A 15,172-nucleotide genomic window follows, 5' to 3' on the forward strand; every position below is an offset into this window, starting at 1 on the left:
CTGAGGCTCATTACGGCGCTGCTGGTTCAAATTGACTCAGCCAGCAGGAGCAGGGACACAATGGAGGAGAGATCACGGTGCGGACTCACTGCTGACAGACTTGTGTGAGTGTTTCGCCGTGCGGCTGTAACCGGAACGGAGATTACAAAGAGTTTGGGATAGTCTCGTTTGTTTGTCCACTGTTCGTGCCAGTGAAAGAAACGGCATTCGGACAATTGAGCTGCATCACACAAGAGGTAAGTTGAGGGTGTGGATGATGGGGGGTATTTATAGGAACTTTATTCTTGTTTGAATGAGCTTCATGCCCGCAAAAAACTATCACGACTGTATTAAAACCTGATGTGTATCTCCTGGAGAGGTTTAATAAGATGATAATAAGACATTTTACGGCACAGAATTAAGGTTTATAGCCATAAAATTACGTTTATAGGGGTTTAAATTTCATTTTAAGTAGCTATGGGCATCGATGAAAATGAAGCTTTATTCTCAATAACGACCATAGCTTCTGTTCAGTCTTGAATACTTAGACAAACAATGCTAACATTATCCTCCCTAATGTCTTTTTTTTCTTCTTCTTCTTTGCTCCATTTGTTGTTGTTATTGTTTACCACCCATGTGGGTTTATAATTGGGCTGGCTGTCAGACACACATAACAAACCTTACTCACCAGCACCTGTGATGGGACTGTGGTTACACAGCATGGCGTTTTTCACAGTCAGCTCTTACTTTTACTGTGTTATGACTAAGTCAGAAGCCCATAATGCAGACCAGGCATGGTGGCCTGGTGTGTGTGTGTGTGTGTGTGTGTGTGTGTGTGTGTAGGAGAGAGGGGAGAGAATAACAGATTGTGTATGTGTCTGCTGGGAAAAGAAAAAAGACCGCGAGAAAGTGTGTGTACTTCTGGCCAAAACAGACTTTAAACAGCTTTATTCCCTCCACACCTCTATATATAAACCGACGGGCTCTTAACTTGCTGAAATGATTGCCTCGGCTCCCTCTTACTTCGCGAGCTAACGTGACAGGCTGCTTGAACAGACCTCAATAAAATGGTTTAACTCATTTAATAATTAACACAAAGGCAGCCTGAGGAGCACGGGCAACGTTTTGAGGCTTCGGCTGGTCTAAAAAAACAATCAAGTGCAGTTGTTTTCCAGCTTTAATCTTGTTCCTGTTGTGCTGTGAAGCAGTGGTTTGTGGGATGTGCAGATGTATCGGCAATAGGAACTATGTGTGTGTCTGTGTGAGAGAGCTTAGATTTATTGTATCCCAGAAGCGGAGGAGATAATGTGTCTTTATCCTTTCTGACTCTAGGTTAATACTGTACTAGCCTACCAGATCATACAAGGGACAGGTGTGCGCCTGTGCCGAGTTGGCATAGTGTGGCTGTGCCTACGTCCATTTAAAACACTGTGGGTGTGTGTGTGTGCGTGCGTGCATGTGTGGCGCCTACACACTAAGCAACAAATGCTTGAACGCAGTGTGTGTGTGTGTGTGTGACTAAAAGATGAAAAACAGGACCAGCAGTGGGTGAATTGTGCTCCACGTATCTCTCCAGCCAATCTGAACATGGTGTCTGTTTCCGGCTCTGTTTGCCCATCTATCAGATTCAGTTCAGCAGGTGCAGGTTTTATAAACTGGTCAGCGGGTCTCGGCGTCTGGTGTTTTGACAGCAGCCACAGGCCTCGTCTGACCCCGTACGCTTACTCGAGCGTGAAGTGGAGCAGTTTGTTTGAGCTCTGCTGTGTTTTCCTACTTTGGTTTTGGCTCATTTGGTCAGGTGATGATGACGCTTGAAGGCTGGTGGTGGTGATGAGTTTGCAGAGTCAGAACTGTGATTATGGGTGTGCAGTGGGCTGCCAACCAGAACAAAATTACATCTCAGCGGATGCTTGCGTTCAGCTGTTTGTTCATGTGTTCTTAAATAGGGAAGGAGAGAGAGCTAACTGGACAGAAGAACGGTCGCACTGACTCGTATAATTTGATCTAAAAAGAAAAACGGAGAAAATTGCTCAAATGTCTTGAAGAGGTGTATGATTAGTGAAGTAATTGGATAGTTGATTGAAAGAAAATAAGTAGCCAGCTATTTTTATATTAGATTTGCACTTTCATTAAGGTGCACCAGTACATGATTCTGGTCCACGTAATAATACATTTAAAAAAAATAAGAAAAACATACAACGTTGTTAGCTAGTTAGCTCAGTTAGCCGCACAGCTGGTGTTCAGGACTGGCAGCGTGGAGCAGAGGGGGATGCTGATGCTGATGTTTATACGACTGAGGTCGGGACCAGGGCAGGCCAGGGCTGGCTGGTTAGCATGCTAACATCACCAGATATCTCTGCAACACAATAGACCTACACAGATATCATAATGTCAAAAACTGATATTTCTTTACATTGTTAAATTCGATAAACATATTTCACCTTTAAATGCAGTTCTGCTGACTGTAATTTCAACAGCAGAATCAGCGTAAGATGGTTATCAGTAAGAGGATGTGAAGCTAATTGGAACTATGACTTGCGTGAGTATTATTCATTTGCCAACAAGGTGTGGTGAATTAGTCAGGTGTGATAGAATGGAAAGGTTTCAGCAGGCAACGTGTGAGGTGCTGCATCAAAACAAATTCAAGACCAGACTGTCACCATTCCGTATATTTAGGTGTCATAGATTCATCTCACTTGACGTAAGTGACAGTCCTCCGCCTCCAGGAAGTAAAAAATCAAAGTGTAGGAGTGAGGAGGCGCTCCTTCCAGAGAAAAATGGGCTGACTAATGTGAGCTCACTTTCTGTTGTTTTCCTTGGTAAAGGTGCTTTGTTGAAATTACTGACATCATCTTGACATCATTATTTCTGTTTATGGTAGTAAGCTGTTTAAAGGGTTAACTCTTGTATGTGTAAAACCACGAGTAAGTGATACGTGCCTGGACTTTAACCTCATTTATTGTGACGAACAAGGCTGACTGTGAAGGGTTTCCCCTCACACTCTGTACGCACTGCAACTTATTAGTGCCAAAGTACATAAAGTGCAAAGTAGAACAAAGATAACATTGCATTAGATTGCAATGTATTGCACCGACCTTTTACTACTCTGATAAATTGTTTTACACGTCCTGTTATCAGCTGCTTCGCTCTCACACCACATTGTGTGAAGCTATACGGTGAACTTTGCACGAGTTAGTGCATTTGAAGGGGCTTGGCATCCAGATTATTGAGCCCCACTGGAAAAGATTAAATTAGTTTCAAATAAACTGAACAATATGGACAGAATATCCCAATCACAACAAATTAATTACAGGGCCCCAAGGTTTGACTATTTTGGTTATCATAATGTTTTTGTTGCCCGTTCTCTGATGTGTTTTCATCCTCATTCCTGTTTGGGATCAATTACATATTGTGTTAAGAAATTAAGTTTATTATGCGCTGGTGCATCCTAAATGATAAAGTTAGTCTGGAGCCCTAAATTAGTACTTTAAATAGTTAGTCTAGTGCTTCACAGATGCTTATGACAATTTCACTGTGGAAAGACACTAATGTTGTATTGTTTTCTAGCCACATGTCCTCCTTTAAGCCTTCCAGTTTAATTAAGCGTCTCAAAAAGCAGGAGTCTTCGCAAACACATCTTCTCTTGTTCCTTTCAGCTCCTGTTGTGGTGAAGCATCAGGGGGTTTCAGGACCAACTCTTATTAGGTCAGTGAGTGTGTAGATGCGTACTGGGGTCAATTGGCTTTGATTAGGGGCAATTTAGACCGACCAGGTTAGCTGCAGAGTGCTTGCACACAACAACCCATGATTAAACTGTTGTTTTTAATAGTCTATATGCGTGCTGTGCATGGATTACTTGCACGAAATGAGAGCTGTCCTTGAGCCACGTGCAGATTTATCAGCTTACGTCAACATGCAAGTTTCGATATGCTCCTTTACTGAAGTCATCAAGTCTACCTTTATTGCACTGGGCAAATAAAACTGGAGACTTTAAGGCATGTTACCTCAGAGTAGATGTCACCTGTCAGAGTATAATAAGAGTTCACACCTTTCTGAACATGACAAAGTCTGCTTTAATGGTTCGACTGATGTGAAAATGATCCCAGGCTCGGTTCATGCACAGGCCAGGGCGTCATACGGCCCGACGACGGCAAGCAGAGTTTGTGAAAGCTGCTGTGTGTGTCTGATCTGCTGTGATCTGCTCTGATCTCTTCCTGGGAATCCTTGTGTTGCTGTTAATGCCATGACAGGATAGATAATACCTCTATTGTTGAAGACCTCCCCCTCATTCTCCCCCGCCTGTTATAACTGGCCTCAGCATAGCTGGGTGTACCTTCTTTAAAACCACATTATGTGATTTAGGGGGTAAAAATGGTCTGCCTCAGGTTGAAAGATGTAGGTTGTGTTCAGCTCTGGAACAAACTGGAGTGAAGTTAATCTGGGGGGATCTAAGAGGGAAGCTAGTCCAGCAGCAAAACCAGCGCTTTCCGTTAATCAGTTTATTCAAACACCCTCTAAAGACGCTTTCAAACTCTTACTGGACAGACAGTAAAACTAAAGCTGGAGAACGACAGAAAAGTGTTCACAAGCTGTAAGATATTTGACCGCGGTCACATCCATTGAAACCACCAAATTATGTTGTCTCTTTAAACGTGCAACATGTCAGAATTGTACTTTAAAGCATTAAAAAAATGAATATTAGAAGAATGTGAAAAATAACAGTTTTGACATTATGTCAAAGATGTGTATATGCTTTGTTGTGGAGTTATCAACTGAAGTTGGCATGCCAACAGGTACCACTTTATACATTTCAAGATGGTATAGTTTGATTGTATAGCTCAGGCCTCCACGGATGGGCTCTGACTGATAGGACAACTAGAAGCATGGCTAACTGAGCTAACAAACTAATAGCAGCTACAGTCAGCAGCAGTTAGCGGGTACTCTGTTGACCGGTTAAAGTATGTATTTTACAGGTGGCCACTTCTAGCATATGCACCTTTTTAAAGCAGTTTGGACAAATTCCACTGGTTTAAATCCTTTAGCAGATGATATTTTGGCTTCAGCTCCATCAAACATTCAATTACTTCTAACCTTTTGATGAGCCAGGTAATGACATTTTAGGCGCCCCACACAAACAGTCTGTGCCATTCGTCAACACAGGAGATATTGTCTGTTGTGCCACAAATGCAAAACTTATGCCAGTGGAAAAAAAAAAACTCTAAGAAATATTTTTTGAAAAGTTGAACACTTGAGCAAACCCTGCACACATGCTAATGTATTCTTGTGGTACTGTTGGGACCATGTTCTAACAAAACTGTACATTTCTGCCTCTTCCTGTATTCTTTACCACCACATCAAACCGCTGTGTAAGGCTGCAATTTCTTAAAGTTTACAAACAAGAGAATTTAGACAATGCTCTCAATATGAAATTATGCTCCCAACGTCATCATTAAGTCGTCCATGGAGAGTCCAACCTATGATTTAGAGCGAGTAAAATGTCAGTGCTGCAGCATGGAAGCCGCAGACTAACCAGAGGTCAACTTTTCAGGAAGTGTGACTGGAAAAACTCAGATTGGTTTTTAAATTTTTAGACGTTGTTTTTCATGTGTGTCACCTTTCAATGCAAACAGGGGCTTGGAGACCGATAAAAACAGCATTCAAACCGGAGTAAATATCACACAGTGAATTCTTATCTCAAGCGGCGCTGCTCCAGAAAGAATAGTGTAACTTTAGGAAGGTAAAGCCTCCATAATCTTTTAACCGAGTTAGAAGGAAAACAGCAGGCGGAGATCAGAGAGTTCAGACGAGGGGCTGGCACTGGACTGGCTTACACTGGCATGACTCCAGGCGCAGTGGAGTGTGTGTGTGTGTGTGTGTGTGTGTGTGTGTGTGTGTGTGTGTGTGTGTGTGTGTGTCACTCAAGCCATCATTTGTTTATGTGTGACATGTGTGTGTGTTTGGATTATACCAGCGTGGGGCTAGGCGCCATGGTGGACAAGGGTGTGTGTGTGCATGTGTGTGTGTGTGTAAGATGTTGGCTCAGGCAGACACTCCTCTGTCGGCGCTGTGATGGACAAACAAAAGTCTGCTGGAGTCGCGCAGGGTTTTGTTTTCTGGCACAGTGTACGTGCATGTGTATACGTCGCTGTGTGTGGCACATGTCTAAGTGTGTGTGTGCGACTTGGCATGTGGTTCCTAGACTGACAACAGTAGCAGGATAAAGATGGCTCCAGAGTTAAAGCACGCCTTGGTAGTGATCTGGGATCGGCTTACCTACATCAGATCCAATTATCTACACCATTAAGACAGAAAAGATCGTTGCTGTCTCTAGATCCTCCATCTGTTGGGCTATTTTTTTTCCTTATGCAGCGCTGATGCCAAAAATATTTGCCTCAGGAATGTGATAAAGCAAGAGATGGTGGGAAAAAAAACTCAGTGTTTAAAAGCCAATTGCTAATTTTTTGTACTCACAAATAAGATTTGGGAAAGTGGATTTCACAACAGGCATCTTTCAACAGTTCAGAGCCAAAACGGTAAACAGAGGAGGGGTAAAATTATGTGATTAAGCGTAATTACTACTTCCACAGACATGTCTAAGTCTCTGGGGTGCGTGATTGAGTCCTCGAACAGATACTTACACAACATGCGAACACAGCAAGAAAACATTCCCAGGGAGTGAAGGGGGGATTGTGTCATAGTATAACATCAGGAGACATTTGTTGTCATGATTTTTTATTCAGAAAATGTGCTGTGGCTTCTAATGTTGACTGAAAGATACACAGCAGCATTTTCAAAAGCAGGGAATGTCAACGTTTGAACACCTAATCTAGATAGAAATTCTTTCATTAATTTGGTGTGACAATAGAAAACGGGTGTAAAAAGACATGACACTTAAAGAAATCACAAATAAACACCAACTGTTTCATAGTATCAGTACTATGAGACAAAATGACTTTGTCTACCCTCGCTTGGTTGCTATCCCTTTAATTATCTTGGTGTTTTAGGTCAGTGGTTTCCAGGGAGGTTGTAAGATAAATATGAGGGGTCATGAGATGAATAATGTAATAGGAACAAATCCAAAACCTATTCCTCTGCGCAACAGTTTTATTGTGAAATAGTTTTGTCCCTTCAGGCTGCCAGTTATTACATAACAAGGCTGCAACTAACTGACAACGAATACAGCAAATCCTTACATTAAAGATGCTAGAACCAGCAAATACCTGACATGTATGATTGTGAAATAATGAAATGAAATGTAAAATGACCTGAAACAGTACATAGCACATACTGTGTTGAATATGGCAAGTGGTCACAAGTAGAAGACCCCTTTGTTTTAAAGGGAATTACTATCAGATTGCTGTGGGCAACGCTGCAAATCACTAAGCAACTCCCCTCGATGTTTTTTTTAATAGGATTTTTACGTCTGTGTGTGAAATGTGATGAAATACATTACTGTTGATTGAGGAAATATTGAGAATATATTGAGATGTCCTACAGCCTCCTCCTTGTGTCTTTTCTACAGGTCATCATGCCTCCCACGACCCCTTATGCCGGAAAGTTCAACTCTTACAGCAACAACAACAACCACCCTCAGCCTCACAGCCCGTACCGCAACGGCACTGTCCCAAAGCCCGCGAAGGAAAACGTCTACAACAGCGCCTATTCCTCCGCAGAAAACCCCTACGACATACCACAGCGTCACAGTTCGTACCGCAGCTCCTCGGTCTCCTCTTCGACCACGAAGGAGCACCATTACAACAGCACCTATGCCGTGTCGGAGAACCCTTACTCCTCACCGCAGCCCCACAGCCCGAGACAGCATAGCACTTCCTGTCCTGGACGCGCGTACCGCCACACCAGCGGCAGCAGCGGCGGCAGTAGCGAGCAGTCGTGTCGCAACAACTCCATCACAGCAAAAGGCCGGATTTACCCACACGGTGTCACCGCTAGCTATGGCGAGATGTGTTACCATGACAACAGTTTGGTTTCAGCATCCCTTGAGGCACTGATCCAGCACCTGGTTCCCACAGTCGACTACTACCCCGATGTAAGCGCCAGTAAACTGCTCTAAATGTTGTTGTTGTAATGGTTACTTCTCTTCTCCTGTTTCTCTGAGAGCTGTTCTGTTTCCTCATCATTAGAGGTCGTACGTGTTCACCTTCCTGCTGAGTTCACGCCTCTTCCTGCACCCGTACGAGCTCATGACGAGGGTTTGTCACCTGTGTGTGGAGCAGCAGCGGTCCGGAGATGCCCTGCTGGATAAGGTGGGCAGATTACACACTCACACGCGTTCACACATACACACAGGTGTAATTAATCCTCTAAATTTCACCGTCCTTCCTACACAAACTCACACCTACTTTAACACTGTTACACTCACTCTCCCACACACATACAAACCTCTGTATTTCTTTTTTGGGAGAAAATATTTATTGACTATTTCATGAGCAAAGAAATTCCAGAGAAGACAGACTGGGTTCAAATCAACACCAGGGAAATAAGAATGAGCGCAATAAGGCAAACCAACACACAAATGATGGCACCATGCAAAGACAGACCACGCTGGCTTCTGAGCCAAACCACTGGTTTGAGAAGGGTCAAGAGGTTTTATCTTGACATATAACACTCCAAAATATTGTCAAATTACAGAATGTCTACTTCAGCAACACTTGACATGGCATGTGATGTCTTTTAGATCCGTTTCCGTGAGGTGGCGCCCAAGCTGGTGCAGCTGCTGACCGAATGGACGGAGACGTTTCCGTACGACTTCAGGGACGAGAGGATGATGCGATGCCTGAAGGACATGACGCACCACGTAGCCCGAGGAGATGAGGTCAGTGTCAAATCTACTGTTAAAAATTAAAATAAACAGTTTCAGTGTATACATATTGTTGCTACAATTGATGGAACATTAGCTAAAATCTAACTAGTTAAATTTTCATTGCTGCAATCTGATCCGTTGTTTGAGCTGGTTAATGACGGAATCATAATCAGGCAGCATTGCCTAGGAGCAACTCTTATGACTTGTTCTATGTGTGTCATGTCTCCAGTACTCTTGGCGAGCCATGCAGCAGATGACCCAGCGGCTGATCAAACGCCTCTCTGCCCTCGGCCAGTACGAGGAGGCTGTAGCTGCGCTCAACACCGTGGCAATGGAGCGGCCCGCTTCCCTGAAAAGCAAACAGGCCTCGGGTCAGCGAAGCGACGTGATGAGCGTGTGTGAGGACGCCTTCATCCTCGCCCAGCAGCTCACACACATCGAACTGGTAAGACATGAGATGGGCTAAGATTTGGGACTCTGTCAGGAGTGTCCTGTGTAACCATCTGTTGTTGCCTCTCTGATGAAATGTGCTGCTTTTATTGCATGCGGTTACTACTCTACGGGCGGTTTTTACCCATCTAAATTTAGTGAATTTATTATTTTGGTGGTGTAAAAACTGTGTTTAAGAGCACTCATTTATAAGCTCAATAATAATGTGTAAACTGCTAAGTTGCTTGTGTGTTGACTTACTGAGTTTTTTTGCTGTTATTGTCATCTCTTGGTTTTATTGTTTTTGCAATAAACCTCTTTTTGTGGTCTGTTCTGCTTCACAGCATATATGGAAAGTTAATAAAACTGGAATTTTATATGAAGATAAATTGTTTTCACTCATGCTGTTCTTATTCAAAATCACATCTTAAAGCACATTTAATCTCTACTGAAGTTAGCATGCTAACCAGCTAGCTCTGGCCCATTCTGGTCCAAAAAGTGTAAATACTCACATACTGCACAGCTAACTAGCCATGGGCAGCTACAGTTAGCAGCAGCTCATAGGGGGTATGCTGCCACCTGTACGTATTGCATCTTTAAGATGTAGGTGCGGGTTTTTGTTTAGCTGTCTTTATTTGTTTGCAACAAACATGTATTATAGTAATAGCTGTCCTTCCACACAAATTACATTTTTTCATCATCATCTCCAATTTTCTGAAGCATCACTTTAATCTCATTTCTTTTATCCATCTCCTTGTCTTCTTGATTATCTCCCTCTTATATAATACTGTTACCGTCATCCTGATGATTTTCTCTCCCTCTTCACTGCCTCCAGGACAGACTGAGCTTTATTGGCCCTGAGGAGTTCATCCAGACATTCGCCATGAAGGATCCTCTGGAGAACCATAAGGTACAGTTGGTTCGAATGAAAGCCATTTATTAGCCGTCTCTCTCCAGTCTGTTTTTGGACACCATAACTCAGATAATTTCAGAATTATATGATCCTTATCGCAACCTTTGGAAACAATAAGGCATTGAACATAATCACAACAACTCAAGCAGGAAACACATTTGTTAGTTTATTTTATGTTGCTGATTACAAGGCTTTGTCAATGATTAAAGCAGTCTTTCAATGGGTGACATGTCTATATAATTATCAACATCAAAGCAATGATACAGAAAAGCTCCAGTTTGTAGTCATTCCTTATTTTGATTTCGAGTGTCTTCATTTTGGGCCTGCTCTCAGTGTAATTTGCGGTCTGCTTCACTTCAAGTTAATTTGCTTTAGAAACCACATGAAAGGTCCTCCTGGCAAATTTGGGGAAAATGTGCAGCTTTTATTTTTTTTTAATTTGGTTTTTATACATGCATCGAACACAGCATGAGAGAGCCATTGTGTGAATGTCTAAGTGTATCTGAAGGGCTCTTTCGCTCCTAAGTGGTCCTGTGAGTCAGCTGAAGGGTCGTTTTCAATCAGCGCTGCCGAGAACAAGCTTTCATCCGCTGTTTGTGGCCGCGCGGCATCTCGGCCCTCACCGGTGCTGCGCCGCTTATATAAGATCCATTTTGTGTAAAAGAGCGGTTGAGTCAGTGTAAGGGGTCCTGAAGTGTAGAGGGGAAGTTTGGAGTGGAGTGGGCTGCCGGTGTTGTGTAAGTATTTAATAGATCCATGAATCTCTGGGATTACATCACCACGGCCAAGTCAAGGTTATTTATACAGCTCTTTTATAATATTTATTTATATAAAAGCACCTCCGGCGAGCAGGATCACTACTGAGTGTCTCACAGAACACCAAAAGCAGATGTAAAAGAGATGGAAATAACAACAGACACGTCACGGACTCCACTGTGCAGGTTCCACGGGTTGTGTGGGTGTGAGGGCTGTCAAGGTCCATATGCAAAGGATATCACAGAGTAGCAGCAGTCTGTTTCCTTGTATTTCTCTTTGATACAGTTATTTATAGGATACTCTATAATTATAAGTCAGGATTTCATAAAGCTTATCAGAATTTGTCTTGACAGATTTTGACCATGTCATCTTCCTCCTCCTCTTTGTTAGGGTTTCTTCCGGAAGCGTAAAACCAGCAACCTGGAGGCCTACATCAACTGGTTCAACAGACTGAGTTACTTGGTGGCCACTGAGATCTGTATGGTACGTTGTTCTTAGGAGGAGAAGTTTGTAAACCTGAAGTCTGTTACCATTTACACAGCAGGGCTCTTGTTGTTAATCAGCAGGATTAATTTTCACTTTTCATCCCTGCTTCATTCTGAAACATGCAGCTGCATTCGGCCATTTAGGTTTTGACGTAAATAATTCTGAAACACAGAACGATAACACAATGCTCAATCTTCTTCTACAACATAACCAATACATCTTTCTTTGCGTTTGCTCATTGTGCTCCAAAACATATATTAACAATAATCATTAAGGTTAAAATTGTACATATATTTCATTGCAAGTGATTGACGAGTCATTGATTCACTTCCTGTTCTCTCATTACAGCCGGTGAAGAAGAAACACCGAGCACGGATCATCGAGTTCTTCATAGACGTGGCTCAGGAGTGTTTCAACATCGGCAACTTCAACTCCCTCATGGCCATCATCAGTGAGTACAGAGCAGAAAAAACATACAGGAAGACACTTTTTATCAACAGACAATTAAACACAACCCACGCACTGTCTGACTGACAGGTGAGTTCTCTGAAATTATATGAGGAGTCACCACGGTGCTTCAACCCGTGTCAGCACACATTAAAGAAAGTGAAAATCCAACACACATCGCATAATGCTTAATGCGCTTGATATTTCTGAAAGGCATTTAACAGTCGGCACTTAAAGCAGTAATTAACATTACTTTTGAATTCACGAACCACTTTGTCGCTGCTTGTTTTTGAAGTACAAGACACAGTTTAAATGTGGTCCCCACTATGTCTTTGTCCAACAGCCAGTAATCCAATTCAGTGAAGTCAATAAATCTAGAGCCAGCTGGAGTTTAGGCAAACGCCGAACAGTTTAAGGACGTACAAACTGAGTTAGTGGTGGCCTGAAGCTGTCCAGTCTGCTCATGTTCTTACTTTCTTACATTTCTGTGTCTCTCAGCTGGGATGAACATGAGTCCTGTTTCCAGACTGAAGAAGACCTGGAGTAAAGTCAACACTGACAAGTTTGAAATACTGGAGGTGAGAAAACATGCACATGTCGCTGATTCACATATTCAAGTGAACTGGAGATTTTGTGTTGTAATTTGACCGATATCTCCCCTGTATTACCTCACTCAGCACCAAATGGACCCCTCGAGTAACTTCAGCAACTATCGCACTGCGCTCCGTGGCGCCACCCAGAGGTCTGAGACGGCACACAGCAGTCAAGAGAAGGTGAGAGAGAGCACATGACATGACTCTTGAAGACAAATAAAAAACTGAAGTCCCAAATGTAAAATATCAAAAACAACTTTTGTCTCTTTCCTCTAGATTGTGATTCCTTTCTTCAGCCTCCTGATCAAAGACATCTACTTCCTGAATGAAGGCTGTGCCAGCAGGCTGCCCAATGGACACATCAACTTTGAGGTCAGTCCACAACCCAAGAGACACATTCAGTTGTTGAATGAATGATGTTGAAGTCTGTGCATTTGACTTGATTTTTATTATGAACATTTACACATAGAACTGTGTTATAAGCTCACCTAAACACAATAAGAAATTTTCATTTACTATACAGGCCCTGGCATTTAATGTCATGTCTCCCCCCTGTGGCTAAAATGGACATTACATTTCTCCCCATCTTCCCCCTTTTGTGTATTTTCTGTATCTTCATGTGCCAATGAGATGAGTCCTATAAAACTGGTGTCATAAAGTCTGTTGTCACTGTGTACCAACAGAAACTGTGGGAGCTTGCAAAGCAAGTGAGCGAGTTCCTGGTGTGGCGTCAGGTGATTTGTCCATTCGACAGAGACCGCCGCGTCCTCCAGTACCTCGTCACCACACCTGTCTTCAGCGAAGACGGTCAGTTTGCGGTTTTATCTGCATTTTAATCCCACAGATGTCATGTGTAGCACGGCTACTAGTAGGAACACAAATTCAACTTACTTATGCTTTGTCTTGTGTTGTCGCCACAGAATTGCACCTGGCCTCGTATGAGAGTGAAGGACCTGAGAACAACATGGAGAAAGACAGTCGCAGGTCTCTTCGGTGAGTTTACACACACTCAATACAATCAAACCACCTCGACTGTAACATGACAAACCATTTAAGACAGTAAGGCTGATAATCTTTGTTCTGCTATGTCTATTTTTCAGATCTTCCCTCCTGCATCGAGAGAATCGGTCCTAAGCGATGTGAAGATAAGGAGATATGACAATCCCCTCTGCTCTGTGCTCTACAGACTGTACATAAACGAGGTGTTTTAAAACTACAGGTTCCTCCATGTTATCATATGGACACGCTCTTACATACTAATGGCCAAAGTTAAGGTCTTGGACCTGATACTGATACAGGACAATAAATGCAGCAGGGAATCCTGTATATTGTCATGGATGAACAGAGTATATTACAAAATGTGGGCACTGAGCTCTCGAGGATCATACATCAGAGAGTCCTTGATGAGGTCCATCCGGTGCCAAAGCTCCTCAATACTGCAGTTATTATTATAACACTCTGCCTTGCAAGCACTCATGGCCCGAAATCATCAATCATTCCCAAGACGAGCTCAGATTACCTGATTTGGATCATCTTCTTCAACATTAGCTCTGGCCAAGGCTCTTAGAGGAAGAACATGTATGGATTTTGTTTATATCTCCACCGAGCCTTCATCATGGCGGCCTCACTTTGTGGAAGGACTCATGCTATGGAGGCACAAAGGGAAGGACCAATTTTGCCTCCAAATGAGACACGTATGGACCCAATACTGCAACATTAGCACTGCTCCTCTGCTGTGTTGAGTCAAAAACCACAGAGAGAGATAGAGAGAAGAGATCCACTCTGAAAGGACGAGTTGATTGTCATCGATTTGTATTATAAGTAGCCGGCTAACAACTGCTTTCAAAAGTGGCGTTGGCGGCAGTGTTGTTTTGTTGAGTGCATGATTTTTAACGAGAGCATCTTGACAGCAAACGCTCCACATCCAGCCTATTTGCTCCCAGTTTGCACCGATATCACGCAGTCACGCGAGCCTCTTTTTTCATTTAAACGCAAGTCGATCCATCAGCTACATATTACCAAACACATTTACAGACAGTTTTCAACAATCATGCTATTTGGTTCTAAACATTTTGTGGTGTGTGCACTTTGGTGATGCAGAATTGTGCTAATCGTGCAAGTTGAATCAAATGCACTTCAGTGGGTTAGGTGTGTTGTATTATAGGATGTGGTGACTCCTATTTTAAGGCGTCTTTCTATACAGTATTATGTTGTATTTTGTATCAGAAGGTTTTAAAAAATAAATGTTTTTCTGTGTGTACATTTGCTGAAGTTTCTCAGTGAGCTTGTTGCTGGTTGGCTGGCTCTGCTTTGGTAAGCTATTTTGTTAATACAACACCAGTTATGACAAGGAAGTGTATATGAGTCTGAGTGAAGCACAAATCGACGTGTGTGTGCGCAGCTTCAACAGGATCCTCGTCCTCCTCCTCTTCATCTCATCTGTGATGATGTGAGTGTGATGTGATCCTTTAAAATCTGCCAGTGAATGAAAGTGATGTGATTTGTATGTTGTTGTTTTTTGAAAAAGCTCATTTTTGTGTTGACATGTGTTCATTTTATAAGTGTTTACCCATGTATGCTTTTTTCTATCCTTTTTTCCCCCGTGTATCATCTGTGTTACCGGTCAGGGTACTTGTACTGAAGGTCTTTTGTGAAAAGAGAATTATATTTTTTTCTTTCAAATAAACAGAATAACTGAATTATGTGTTCTTTGGCTTGGTTCTTATTGATGCACAGAAAGAAAACAAC

At 42.6% G+C, this 15,172-nt stretch overlaps 1 protein-coding gene across 1 annotated transcript; it reads left to right on the top strand.

Moving 5' to 3' along the window:
• Nucleotides 1–15: 15 nt before the first annotated feature.
• On the top strand, nucleotides 16–15,123 carry LOC119030145 (ras-GEF domain-containing family member 1B-B-like). Its single transcript, XM_037117532.1, has 14 exons — nucleotides 16–236; nucleotides 7,502–8,026; nucleotides 8,121–8,243; nucleotides 8,675–8,812; nucleotides 9,030–9,245; nucleotides 10,065–10,139; nucleotides 11,289–11,381; nucleotides 11,733–11,835; nucleotides 12,330–12,409; nucleotides 12,509–12,604; nucleotides 12,701–12,796; nucleotides 13,108–13,231; nucleotides 13,345–13,417; nucleotides 13,525–15,123. Exons 2-14 carry the CDS (start codon nucleotides 7,508–7,510, stop codon nucleotides 13,556–13,558), a joined length of 1,770 nt encoding a protein of 589 aa, XP_036973427.1. The 5' UTR covers nucleotides 16–236; nucleotides 7,502–7,507; the 3' UTR covers nucleotides 13,559–15,123.
• The last annotated feature ends 49 nt before the right edge of the window (nucleotides 15,124–15,172 follow it).

The sequence above is a fragment of the Acanthopagrus latus genome, chromosome 12, assembly GCF_904848185.1.
Source record: "Acanthopagrus latus isolate v.2019 chromosome 12, fAcaLat1.1, whole genome shotgun sequence".
Classification (NCBI taxonomy): Eukaryota; Metazoa; Chordata; class Actinopteri; order Spariformes; family Sparidae; genus Acanthopagrus; species Acanthopagrus latus.